Source organism: Trichoplusia ni, chromosome 12 (assembly GCF_003590095.1).
Source record: "Trichoplusia ni isolate ovarian cell line Hi5 chromosome 12, tn1, whole genome shotgun sequence".
Lineage (NCBI taxonomy): Eukaryota > Metazoa > Arthropoda > Insecta > Lepidoptera > Noctuidae > Trichoplusia > Trichoplusia ni.
The window spans coordinates 10,510,717-10,525,107 of NC_039489.1; the positions used below are offsets into that span (position 1 = coordinate 10,510,717).

Here is a 14,391-nt window from a genome sequence, read left to right on the forward strand (position 1 = left end):
TGATACCAACATCAGGAAACCAATTTAAAAACCTGATTATAGCAACTTTTAAGATTTAATTGAACCAAATTAATAAATTAGTTTTTTTAAGGCATCTGAAAATAATTTATATAATATTTAATATATTTGCCTACTCTTAAAGAATATGTACTGTGAAATATCTTAATTCAGAGTTGTTTTGACAGCTAATGCATATCCGCAACAATTTGGCAGGGGCAAGTTGATTCCAAAATGGTTGCCGTTTGTTGTCCTTTTATGTGATTTGTGAAGTGTTTTAATATAAGTAAGTTACAATATAGCTTTTCTTGCAGTAATTATAATTCATTATGTAAAATAATGTTGGTTGGATGCGGATAAGCACATTTTCAAAAGTTGCCGTTTAGATTACCTTTCATTTTTCAGTTCTTACAAAGGAACTCATCAGACAGCCTTGTTGTAGTAATATCGGTTTATATTTTAGGAATAGATACTATAACTATTCAAGCATTTAATAGAATTGTTATTTCTGTGTATGATTTCGTTATTGAATGGTAAAATTATACATTAATACGTGGAATACTTAAATTCTAAATAAGCGCGGGACGTGTGGCTTGCTATATGATTGGCGTCATATAAACTATGTGGAATCATTTCTTTGCAAGATATTTTCCACTTCTGACTATTTATATTAATAATACCTTGTTTTAAGCATTTTATTCAGGTAAAATAATTTTATGTTTATTTAGTGTCAACGGAGTCTATCATATAGCATCATAACCTAAAAACTATTCCGCCGGGTGCGGCTATTTTCTGAGAGAGAATTTGTGTTTAGTGGCCTTATAGTATGATACAATGTTTCCAGATGACCATTGCCTGTTGAATTGATTGTATTTCCAATTGGATTGGAATAATGGACGAAAAAGAGAGTTTGCCAGACAAACCAAGTGAAGAGGAGAGTCAGGGAGGCGGTGATAATGCTGTAGAAGAGAAACCGGGTGAGCAGATATCTGAGGAGGTTAAAGAGGCCTCTATTGTGGACGCCGGCACTGAAGTTAGTGCTGACAGTACAGAAGAAACAACTACCAGTAGTGAAGTCAAAACTGATAGTGATGTAGCAAAATGTGAAACAGAACTTAGCAATGAAGATGTCAGTGAGTTACAGAATCATGTTGACCATGATGTGAGTGCTGAAGATAGTAATAGTGTTAAAAGTGATGTAGCTAAAGATGATGATAGTAAAAAGGATTTGGTGGACACCACAGATGCTGAGAGCCAAGAAGATATCAAGGAAGAAGGTATGTTTATTCATTTTTTAAGAGAGATAGGTAAATTTGTGTCAGTCTTGTATTCAGCCAGTCATTGTGATTTGGTGTTTTTGTTTATAATTACATATTGTTGGTGTCATTTTTAGGGTACTCTTATCTAATGTAACAATTTAAAGTTGATAATAAATAAAATAAGGAAATCACTATTACTCACTTTTTTTTATAATGAAATGCTTAAATGAAAGCTCTTATTCCCACAAATTTCTTGCATTGGCATAAATTACAGCCTTCCATTATTTATTTATTTTTTTAGGAAAGAAGATAATTATCAGTGATATAATTCAGATGGCTTCAAAACAAAAATCTTATTTTGTTGGCTAAATTAATCGAAAAGTCAATAAAAGTTAACATTACATGTTACACAGTTCAATTTCTGTTGTCAAGACTTGAACTTAAATTATCATAGTTGATATTGTTGCTCCTATTTTCAAATTAATTGTAAGCTTCATTAAGTCCTCAATGATTAAGTTCAGATTGCTGTTAGTGCTATTGATTGTGATACCAATAAAAATATTTATAATGTTGGGTCTTTTGTAAATACTCTCTATTCTCCACAATAATATGGTTATCAATAGACAAGGTCATTTAGAATCAGTAAACCATATAAGTACATGTTATTGTTCCACTTAACTTATTGTTCTTTAACCATTAACAGTATTTATTTGTAACACAATTTTTTATTGGTTGAGTTGATATTTTCCATGACTCGTAAGAACTTGATGGGCTTGTTAAATATATTTATTAAAGTTTTAAGATTATATTGTGTTGTAATAAAAGCTCTTTAAATTTTCAACCATTTATTTTAAAATTTGATATTAATAAGTTGTAATTATTATACAAAATACTAAGCTAGGGTGGTTAAAAATGTATGAGTAAAGTTTTATTAAGTTAACAATACCCTGCATGTCCACATTAACAATGTAATTATATGACCTGTGCTAACACATTAGCCAACTGTATTGATAAATATGTTACTAAGCACTTAAACGTTAATTGCACATAGAGATAAACCATTTGAAATGTTTCAATGGTCCACCTTATACAAACAAGATAGTACTGGTACCATTAAACTAATAATTTGCTTGAAATGGAACATACATACTTAGATATTATCAAAAAAAAAATATCTAGTCTGTAATACTATGAAAACTCTTTACTTATACAAAGATTGATAAGATATTTCTCAACATATTAAAAAAGACATGTTTTTAATTACAGAAGACAAAATCATTGAAGAATCACAAGACAGCGAGAGTAATTTAGAGGAAAAATTAAAGGATGATCAACCAATACAGTCAACATCACAAGAAACCACAAGCCAAGAATCAACCAGTCAGGATAACAGTGAGCTGAACAGCAAAGAAAATAGTCAGGAAGTTCTAGAAGATAATACAGCAAGTCAAGAGGCAACTGAGGAAGAGGACACTGTCAAAACTGATGAAGTTGATAAAGTAGATATAGTTAATGATGAAGAGAAGAAAGAACCAGCAGATGAAGAGAAAATAACATTGAATGATGACAAAATTACTTTAGATGAAACTAAAATAGAAATAGCTGGTGATAATGAGGAAAAAAAGGAAGTTGCAGATGGCCCAACAGATGATGTTGAAATTATTGAAAAGAAGGAGGATCAGGAAGAGGAGGAGAAAGTTGAAACTGTTGACAATGATGATAGTGAATTGAAGAAAGATGATGAAGTTGGCAAGCCTGAGTTTGAAACAGCACCAAATGTGTCTGTTGATGAGGCACAAGAAGATCATACACAGGTAAATACTGTTTATTTATTTACTGAAAATAAATATGTAGTTGCAGTGTGCAGATATTACCCCACATACCCCTGAAATTTCTGATCCTTTACATAGTTCAAATGAATATCCATTTCCACAATTACACCATATAGCATGGAAAACTTGGAAACCTAATGAACCATGCATTGATATTTTTTTCTTTCATATGTAATTTATTCTTGCTTGTAGATAAAATAAATGCAGCATTTCTAAACATACTATTGACATAGCTTCAAAACTCAAATACAATAATCCTATTTTTCAGGCCCTTGATCCGTTTGACGCTCTGCTCAAAGACGCGAATGATTCTAGTCTAGCACATGAGACAGCAGAAAAGTCGGACATAGCAGTGTCTGTTAATATTGACGATGATGATGACGATCACAACGCCGATGACCATCAAGCTGACGATCACCATGCCGATGGTGATGTGCATGATGATGATGAAGAACATCATCCAGGTAAGACAACACTTTGTTATTATCGATTAAATGTTCCCAGAGGTTTTGAATTCGAGAAGTTAATTATCGAGGAAATACCAGTAGCTTATTCTTTCTTTAGCTTCAAGCATACCTCAAACAAGTTTCATCAAAATCAGTTCAGATAGTTCAAATCATTTGTGCGCGCGGCGTTATGTGTGCGTGCGATTGACAGCAAGTGTTTGTTATGGAAGCTTTGTGTGACAATGGCACACATATCAAAGCTAAAGTATACAACTTTACTGTGTATTTACAAGGGCTACACACATGACGCCACAGGCAAATATGGGTTGAATTTATATGTGAAAGCATAATAGTCTGTTCATACAATACTTTTTACTATATGTATTTTTCTTTTGGCTCTTACATTAATAGCCTGTCTCTGTTGCGAAGCTTTTCTATAGGGTCTTTTTAAAACCTTGAGAACTTTCTGCTTCATTCTCGTTTCACGATTTGTGTAACATAAATGCCTTAATTTTACAGTTACGGAACTGGTGGACGAACCTGGTGCTGATGAAGAAGTGTGTCTCCTACCTGACATTGAGAGGGAAATATCTGAGGCTGATAAGGCCGAAGCTGAAAAGGCTTTGGCTGAGAAAAGGAAACAGGCTGAAGGTGAATTTATATTATTAGTCTGCTTGTGTATTGCCTCCTATTGGCTTCACTAGATTTTATTTCATAAACTATTGAAATAAATGTCTTAACATAATTAATTGAAATGACCAAAATCAGTAAAATTCACTACTCTTGCTTGCTGCTTCAATTTATTAGAATTTTAATATCATAAATTTTATGATATTATTTAGTTAATAGAAAAATCTTATTTTAGTTATTAAAAAAACAATTTAACTTATCTTCTTGACTAAAATATTAAAAATAATATGACATCTTTAACAGCAGAAGCAGCAGAGGCGTCAATACCGAAGGAGGAAACCGAAGCAGACTTAGATATAAATAAAGACAACCAACAGACTGATGAGGCAGCAGAACATATTGAAGCTGACACTATTAATGAAGACGCGTCACAGGAAAACGGTGCGGGTACGTTACTGTAGAAATGAGATAGAAATTTAGGTCAAGGAGTATAGGGCTAAAAGAATGTTGAATTTAATGCCGGTGAGCCAAAGTTATTGGTTCAAGTATTAACCTGTCCTGTACAAGAGAACTGACTAGCTCTTTGAAATATTGGTTATGTTATTATTACTATTAATATTATTAACGTGAAAGTTTTAATGTATGGATGTATAAATGTTTGATTCTCTTTCACATAAAAACAACTGAACAGATTTAGAATAAACTTTACACAAAAAGTTTTTCGCCAGGATAGGATAGTTTTTATCTTGGTTTTATGTGCCTTTTGGCTCATTTTCTATTTGTAGCGCACGGGCTTACAGGGAACAGCTAATATAAATAATATTCCTGAAGCTTTAAACCATACGTTTTTAGAGAATCGTTTGTACTAAGTCTTGTAGCACATCAATGTTTCTAACTAATCTTTTTTTTTATTTCGTCAGATAAAGAAATCGAGAACGAAAACGAGCATGAGCATGAAGAACCCGCAGAAGTCGAAGAAAATGTAATACTCAACATCATTCAACAAATTAGTCCATTTGACAGTGTTTGTGTAGAATGTAAAGTTGATCAGCCTTGCTCCTACCGATTCGTCACGAAGGACAATGAAACATGTTATCTGTGCAACGAAGCGTGCGTCAAAATATATCAAACGGACCACCCTGGCCAATTCACAGTCACACACAAGAAATACTTAATAGAAGAAATTGTGCCAAAGCAGTTGACTTGCTCAGAATGCGAAGAAAAAAAGATGTGCTATTTCTACTACAACTACGACGGCGAAGATACTAACTATTGCTCAATGGCCTGCTTAAACAGTATGATGGGTGACGAAGCCGAAAAATACGCCTTCAAACGACGGAGAATCATAGTCGACGAAATCGTACCCAGGGAAGCGGAATGTTTCGTTTGTAATGAGAAAAAGAAGTGCTCGTTTTGCCTATACAGGTATGGAGTCAGCCACTTGGTGTGCGAAAACCTGTGTATAAAAAAGTTGAACGGCAAAGAAAACGGTAGGTATTTGATTAAAAAGAAGCGAACGCCTAGAAAACAGCCACCACAGAACCCTCCATTATTAAAATTAAAGGTTATCAGTAATGCCACAGATAAATATTTAGATGAAGCTTACAAAATACAGGCGAAGACGCCAGCGATGGTGCAGGCGGCAAGGGACGAGAGAGAACGAACTTTTACAAGAAGATGTAACCAATGCTCGATAGTACTTAATGTTGACGAGAAACTGCTTACTTGGGAAACTATGGACTTTTGCGACGAAATGTGCTTAGGAAGGTATCAGAACAAAATCGGCTCGAGATGTGCAAACTGCAAGAATTCTGTTCAACACACCAGTTTAGGGAAATACTGTGTCAGATTCGGTTTCGACATTCGGCAATTCTGCAATTGGGCTTGTTTAGAAGAGTTTAAGAAAGGTTTGAAGATATGTTGTTATTGTCAAAGGGATATATCAGTCGGACATCAAGGTTTTCTAGCCCCTGTAGGCGATAAAGGACAATTTAAAGACTTTTGTTCTCAAGCCTGTATGGAAAAGTTTGACCAGATGAGTAAAAACCCTATTCCGCAGCCTTTGTGGGCCAAGTGCGCGGTGTGTTCCTTAGAAAAGGCTACGTCCATTGAGGTTGAGGTTAGTGAAGAAGTCTCACAGAGGTTGTGTTCAGATCCCTGCTTTGCAGCTTTTAAATTCGTCAATAATATATTTCCTGGTGAGTACCTTTCAATCTTATCATTTAATACCTGTCTTCAGTTCATACTTAAACCGTTCTTTTATTCTCATTTCATAATAAAATGCCTAAAACAATAGTGTCGTAAATACAGTAATATATTTGGTTCGAAATTTCAACAAATTAATTTCAAATTTTCTTTCAGACCAATGCCGCTGGTGTAAAAAATATTTCGAGCGCAAACAGAGTAAATGTTTTACGATATATGAAGGCGCTAGCGCACATTGTTTCTGCTCCAAGTCTTGTATGAATGTGTACATAAGTAACTCGAGGCATATAGTCCCATGTAACTGGTGTAAAGTTAAGAAGTACAATTTCGATATGATCAGGCGAGTCCAGCCGAATGGACAGGCTATCATGATGTGCTCACTCAATTGTTTGAATCTCTATCAGGTATCGGTTAATGCTGTGTCTTCCAGAAGGTAAGGGATTTTCCTAAATTCAAGAAAGGTCTTTAAGTTAGATAATGAAAAACGTTTTGTGCTAGATGCTGCTTTAAAATGTACCTTTTTGAAGTGAAACTTCTTTACGCACTGTAATTTTACTATTATTAACCTGCTTTATTAAAACATTTATTTTTATTTTTTTAAAACATTATAATCTCCATTAAATAAATAAATCATTATATTTTTCTCCAATTACTTATAATTTTAAAATTTTCAGAACAAAATGTGATATGTGCAAGCGAACGTCATTAGCGCAGTACCACTTAACTATGTCGGACGCTACGGTTCGAAATTTCTGCTCCTATCAGTGCGTTATGACATTCCAGGTAATTGTCTATTTATTATATTTCGATTTACCAAAAACAGTACGCTTTATAACATTTCATTAGCCTCTCTTCGTTTTTGTAAAATGATTCAACCAACGTAATACCTATTCCGTGATATTACTATCTATTCTAAGTATAGATGGTGTAATGTATGTTATTATTTGCAGGGTCAATACTCAAAACACACCCCTCCTTTGATGCCGGGCGAGTCTCTTGATCAGCAAAAAGCTGTACCTACAGGCGCACCCCGGCGGACGTACCCTGCCGCTGGTAAGAATAATGGTAAGCTTCGTTTTGATGATTCCTTCGAACTAATATTATTAATGTAGACGTTTTCGTATGAAGGATTGTCAATTATGTAATAAACAAAAGTATTTTCGTTTCGTCAGCTGTGAAGGCCCAGCAGCGCACTGCGACCGGCATGCCGGTGATCTCCAGCGTGCAGTCGCTGGCCGCGCCGCCGCCGCTGCTGCCGTCGCTCACGCGCCAGAAGTCCAAGCGCCTGCAAGCCGCCGAGCCTGAGCTCCCGCCCGCGCCCGTCACGCCGCCGCCACCCCCCAAACCTCCGACACCACCGCCACCCCCGCCCCCAAAAATATACAACCACGTCATAGTCAAAACCCTACCCCCGAGAGAAGTCGCTAATAAAGCAACCATGTCCAAACCCATGATGGTGTCCAAAGGCGTATCTTGCCGGCCACATCCGTGCACAAAAGAATGTCAAACTGACCCTAGTCTAGAACGCAGAGTACTTATCCCCGTTCCCGTCCCTATATACGTTCCTGTGCCGTGCGCGATGTGGTCGTTACCTTTCCCGGTACCAGTTCCTATACCAATACCGATCCCGACGCCAGTATTTATTCCTACAACGAGAAATTCAGCAAAGGGCATCTTAAAGGAGATCAATAAAATCCACGATAAGATGCCGACGGATCCTTTCGAAGCCGAGCTGTTGATGATGGCGGAAATGGTCGCTGGTGATAAAAAGAAAGACCAGAGTGATTCGGATACGGATGACGATAATGGTACTTAATCATATGAATACTCTTTGTTAGATACTACAAGAAAATGCTTGAATCTTGATTAACAATCTGAATTTATACATTGGTAGACAGATTCTGCGCACTATTGGTCAATAAATATAACTCGACCGATAGACCAATCGCCTACCAAGTAATTTACCTAACCCATGGGTTTTGCATAGACCCATGTTGGATGTGATGTAGGATGTTGTATCTGCTCCAATATTTTTACACCCATACATAAAATATCTTAACACTCCATTTTGATTATAGAGGAAAGCTTTAGCCCCGTCGCCGGTATGGATGGCAACAACGCATTCGGTGAAGACATGTTACAAATGGCGTTGAAAATGGCCACCGAATACGAGGATCAACCTGTAGATTTGGAGTCCGCCATGACAGCTAATACTATCACGCCTAGTTCACATCCTGGTATGCCTGGTGAGTTTAACGTAGTTTACATTAAATTTTTATGAGATTGAAATGGATAGTTGTGGTTGTTGTTCCCGTTGTTCCATTTTATTATTCTTTTGCATTTTTAATAGTGGGTACTTGTATGATTTGTGCAAAATTATTTAAAATTCGTAGAGTACTCCTCATTGACTATATCAGTGTTGATATATTGTAGCGCAAGTAAAGGAAAAGTATTTGTGTAATCGTGTTTATAATCATGCCTGTTTGAACTCTGGATGTCGTTGTTATATGATTTAAGTGCTGCAATAGCATTGCAATGGTTAAGCTTTAATGGTATTGATTTTTTTTTAGAGCATTAGTGGTAGTCCGGTTTATGGTATAATAGTTTTGATGAGCAACCACAACTCGTCCGCAGGCCTGGAGGGCGAGAGCATGCACCATCACCACATGATGGTGCTGGAGCAGCAGCGCGCGGTGGCGGCGCTGCGCGCGTCCGCCGCGCCCCGCAAGCGCGCGCCCGCGCCCCCCGCGCGCCCCGCCGCGCGCCCCGCCAAGCGCCGCCGCGCAGACCCGCCGCCCGCGCCGCAGCCCGACCCGCCGCGCGAGCCCGCAGAGAAGCCCGACGCCAACATGTGCCTCAAGGTACCAGCCCGATACTACACCAAGACCTACTTTCTTTGAAGTACAATTAATCAAGCTACATTGTATGAACCCAAAATTCTACTGAAATATAAAGCTAGTCAAAATATTCATACTACTCATTACCTTCATTTCCATAAGAATAAAATGGAAATAGATTTATTTACTGTCTATTTGATAAATAAGCAGGTACAATGTACATACTTTTTGTCCAACAAACATAATAATCGTCTAGAGTGAGTTGAAAATATTAGAAATTGAATGACACTCCACTCCTTGCTAAGGTTTTTGCTCCACCATAACTTGTTATCATTCACTTATAGATTAAGTAAAAAAAAAATACATTATCCATCTAATGTCCAAAAATATTGTCACATTTTGATTTTGTTCTGGATCTTTATGCTCATTACGATAAAAATATTTAATTATTTACTTACAGTATACATTTGGCGTCAACGCGTGGAAACAGTGGGTCATGACAAAGAACGCAGAAATCGAGAAAAGCTCAATACGACGGAAACCGTTCAAATCAGAAATCCTACAGTTAACAGCCGATGAACTCAACTATTCGCTATGTCTATTCGTGAAAGAAGTACGGAAACCCAATGGGAGCGAATATGCGCCCGACACTATTTATTATTTGGTTTTAGGTGAGTTTTGACATTACGCTCTTTTTGTAGCAGTAACAGCAAATTCAATCCTCTTTATGTAACCGGACCAACAATAGAGGTGTTGGACTAGTCCAATATAAGTTGGACGCGCTTAAAGCTTATGAGGCTTTTACTTGCATACCTTTTGTAGACGTATACGTACGCCTTCAGTACATTTTTTGTTTACGATTACGATTTTTTAATTCAATAATATGAGTATCGTCTCGAAAGACTTGGTATTCATAATGCTTTTTGCAAATTTATGTGTTGCTTTTTGCAAATGGTTTAACATGGTTGATAAACAAATTAAACATTGTAATTACAATTAACTTTCAGGTATTCAACAATATTTGTTTGAAAACGGTAGGATAGACAATATATTTACGGATCCATATTACGAAAAATTCACGGACTGCTTGGACGAAGTCGCGAGGAAGTTCTCAGTTTTATACAATGACTCACGTAAGTACTATCCACTAAACTAATATTTTTAACGGAGACACAATAATACAGTAATCTTATGCCTTAGCACCAAAAATCGACCTTGTCGGATGAGAATAATGACCACGTAATAACGATAAAAAGTTTGGATGCTTTATATTGTTGAATAAAATCATATGATTTCCTTTTCATGTTGGTCTTTTAGACACAATCTGGATTTCCATAAGTCTAAAGCATTTAAACTTGAAATAGTTTCTTGTAGCTACTTGTAATAACGGTTAGTTTTATTTATTTTCAGAATATATAGTAACGCGAGTAGAAGAGGAACACTTGTGGGAGAGCAAACAGCTTGGCGCGCATTCACCGCATGTATTGCTGTCCACTCTCATGTTCTTCAATACGAAGCATTTTAATTTAGTGGTAAGTAATATTAAAAATCTCGTTTGAAAAAAACGAGTCAGAAGTCAACACAACTTTTGAGCGTCACTTTACTATTAACTTTAATCATTTGAGTTCGTTGGTTAATTTTTACCTCTTTACGCTCGATCGGCTAAAACAATGTCGATTGCTTTTGGTGTGAAGATAGCTAGCATCCTTAAGCAAAGGGCTGCTTTTTGTAGCTGTAACTGCCAAAAACTTTTATTTTTTTGGTCATCATCGATAAAATATCTATGTCCTGATTACTTTTGCAATTAACCATGGATCTTTAATAACGTCACTGTACACCGTTTTACTTACAGACGGTAGAAGAACATATGCAGCTATCATTCTCTCATATTATGAAACATTGGAAAAGGAACCCCAACCAGCCAGGCCAGGCGAAGATTCCCGGATCTAGGAATGTGCTGCTAAGGTTTTACCCCCCACAATCAGCTTTAGGTTGGTATTACCACAATACATAGTATATTTTTATGTCACTAACTCACATTGTTTACAAAAATATGCATTAATTCTATAATTAGGCATTTGTGTAAAATCTACATCTACATCATTAAAAGTTCAAACATTTTTAGCTATCTCATTGATTGGTTTGTATGTTTCTTCAATGATAAAGTCAATTACTAATATTATTATTTTTTCTCCTTACAGAAGCAAATTCAAGAAAAAAGAAAGTCTACGAGCAGCAAGAGAATGAAGAGAATCCCCTTAGATGTCCTGTTAAATTATATGAATTTTATATATCTAAATGGTATGTTGTATTCCAAAATTTTACAATATTACATATTTTCCCAGTTGATTAATAATAGGCTGGTTAAACTCTTACAACAATCCTTTGTGCTTTTGCTCACTGTTGACTTGAAATTTTGTTGGTCAAGGTGAGTCACGACATTGAGTACCAAGTACAGTTACAACAATCTTCACGTTATAATGCAACACTTACTTTGTGAGAGTCAGCCTTGTACCTTTAGACTGACACAAGTCTTAACAAACCACAAATTCAGTACGGATCATTACAGGCTCAGTCTCAGCCTGTAACTCCACTACCATACACGCTGTAGTTTGTACTCTCCCTACAGCCCCGAGTCCGTGCGCACTCGCAACGACGTGTTCTACCTGCAGCCGGAGCGGTCCTGCGTGCCCGACTCGCCCGTCTGGTACTCCACGCAGGCGCTCAGCCGACAGGCGCTGGCCAAGATGCTGCACAGGGTCAAGATGGTCAAGGAGATCAATATCGCGCTGTTGACCAGCTAAGGTGACAAGGATACATTGTACTCTTGTTTAATTAGTAGAGTAAAGCGTATTGATGAATAGGGTTGTAGCAAATATTTGTCAAAAGAATATCTCAATAAAATGATAAAAGAAGAGTTGGACATATTTCAAATGCGACTTTGATAAATGACTACCATGAACGTTCGAAATACAATAGTTTTCGTGAATGTAAATCAAATGTCACCATTTGATCAATTAAGAAGTTACCTCACAGATGATTATTCTTTTATGTTTATTATCGCACGTTTTTCTTTAGAAATTAGAGGACATAGTAAATATGTTCGTTTGTTTGTTTCAGATTACCCCTCCAGTCTGCAAACGGCTTACAAACTAATGCAGCAATACGATGCGAATTACTGGCTCGGCCACAGGCTTTATTTTCCGGAGCTCAAGTGCCGCTCCCCCAGGCAGGCGCTAAGCCAGCGTCAGTGATCACCTATCAAATCTGTTGTTGTCAATACAGTGACATGTATATTTTTTCTACTTTGTATATCAGTCTGCGTAAAGGACGGCGAACATTAATTTTAAATAAATAGTTTATATTAGATTACTTTTTTATAATGTTGCAATGTTTTAGTGTAAGTTTCTGTGCGGGACTGTTTTATGTATGTACAGACAATGGTACTAGTTGTATCGTTATATTCAATTATTGTTTTATTTATCGTAATATTATCCATTTTTATTATTTCTGTCATTATTTTTTATTACATGATCTAATTCGAATCATTGGAAATTGTAAATACGCCAAGCGAAGCAGGATCGTTTATTATAACAGAAAAGTGTGATACATTCTCATTAAAGTTATTGGCAAGTTAGGTTTTACGTTCCTCGGTGCCAGGTGAGAAGAATTTTACTAACGCCCTCGTGTAAAATTTAAATAATAAATTTAGATGTAAGTTAAATAAATTCCAAGTTTTAGTGGCAAATTCACTCATGTGTTATAGTAGTTTTCATTTTATGAATTGGGAAAACGATATAATATCTCAGATAGAAATTTTTATTGAAAATATTATAGCTTAGTAAAAGAGTCAGATTCGTATTATATATTTTAAGTATAATGGCGTCAGTTGTAAGGTTTAGGTATTACGCTGTGTAAAAAAAGAATACTGATTCTCTAAAACTAATTGTTTTATTTTGAACCCAATGCAGGCAGGAAACAAATGAATAGCACACCTTATTTACAACAGTTACACAATAAGATTGAAGTATTGAACCCAAGAGAATAACACTAAAATTTTCGGTAAGTATTGTAAATCAGGGGAACCTAGTACCGATCAACAGGTAAGTATAAATAGGTAGGTACACCTACTGCAACAAGTATTTTGGGTAAGCCTACCGAAATCTATCAATAAGAACAGGTTTGGTTTGCCAGTATTGAAAAAAAAGCTTATTACGCATTGTAGGTAGTGAAATACACATGCTCACAAACACGCAAAAATGGCACGAAATCAGTAGTAAACCAACAATCTTGTGATCTAGACTTAAAAAGAAAAAGACACCTATTCTACATAGAAGACATCTTCATTACGTTATATGGAAAGTAATGTAAACTCCTTCTTACAGATAAAAATTCACTATTTAAAAAAAGACTGCTTGTAATCCTTGAGTCGTGGGGGTTTTCACAAATATACAAGTCGCATTCATAAAACACCCAGATTTAGATCAGGCTTCGGGCTTTAGTACCACGCAGTCCATGAAAAAGCTAGTACCTACTTTAAAATCTTATTCTATTTATGCTCGTCATACTTTACCTGAGAAAAGGCGTAATGGACATTTATTGTTAAGATAATGTAAACTATTAAATTTAGATATTTAATTTATTTTATATTAAACTACAAAATAATACATTTAGTGAAGAGGGTCATATTATTTCTCAATAATAATTCTAGTAACTGCTACAAATAAGCAGTTTTCAGCGTTCAGCATTCTAAGAGCCATTAGCAATATCGATACGTTACCCAATAGTCCCCACAGAAGGTAAGTACATACCTAGCTGTTATTATCATAGGTTTTTAGTTTTTACTGCCAGTTCAGAAAGGCATAAAATAATAAAATAGGTAGAGTTACGCTCTGAGGTATAATGGAGCCTGAAGGTATACGTATGTCATTAAGGTATTATAATAATTTAAATTTATTAAAATTCTGTAATATCGATATCTCGTAAAACCACCGTAATATGCTTAAATAATACGACGTATATAATTTATATCATCATTTATCACTCATATCGATGAATGTAGAAACAGAAAACTCTCTTTAAATTGTGAACAGACGCCGATGAAATATCTTTTAAGATAAATTCGTTTAAATTTGCCCTTTGGTACTATAAACAAATATGGGTTTTTTTTTAGAGGTTTTTATTA

General features: G+C 35.8%; 1 protein-coding gene across 4 annotated transcripts; it reads left to right on the forward strand.

The window, feature by feature from the left end:
• The first annotated feature begins 202 nt into the window (after nucleotides 1-202).
• Nucleotides 203-13,148, forward strand: LOC113499467 (zinc finger MYM-type protein 3). Of its 4 annotated transcripts, none has more exons than XM_026879958.1 (20): nucleotides 203-283; nucleotides 842-1,274; nucleotides 2,523-3,070; nucleotides 3,357-3,552; nucleotides 4,054-4,185; nucleotides 4,468-4,611; nucleotides 5,085-6,362; nucleotides 6,526-6,802; nucleotides 7,044-7,152; nucleotides 7,320-7,434; nucleotides 7,542-8,177; nucleotides 8,448-8,615; nucleotides 9,004-9,230; nucleotides 9,667-9,877; nucleotides 10,214-10,339; nucleotides 10,617-10,738; nucleotides 11,059-11,197; nucleotides 11,408-11,507; nucleotides 11,818-12,011; nucleotides 12,327-13,148. In XM_026879958.1, the coding sequence occupies exons 2-19, from the start codon at nucleotides 890-892 to the stop codon at nucleotides 12,008-12,010; spliced, it is 5,106 nt and encodes a 1,701-aa protein (XP_026735759.1). In that variant the 5' UTR covers nucleotides 203-283; nucleotides 842-889; the 3' UTR covers nucleotide 12,011; nucleotides 12,327-13,148. The 4 variants fall into 4 exon arrangements, with proteins under 4 accessions (XP_026735759.1, XP_026735762.1, XP_026735761.1 ...); XM_026879961.1 differs by having other exon boundaries at nucleotides 11,836-12,011; XM_026879960.1 differs by having other exon boundaries at nucleotides 4,468-4,605.
• The last annotated feature ends 1,243 nt before the right edge of the window (nucleotides 13,149-14,391 follow it).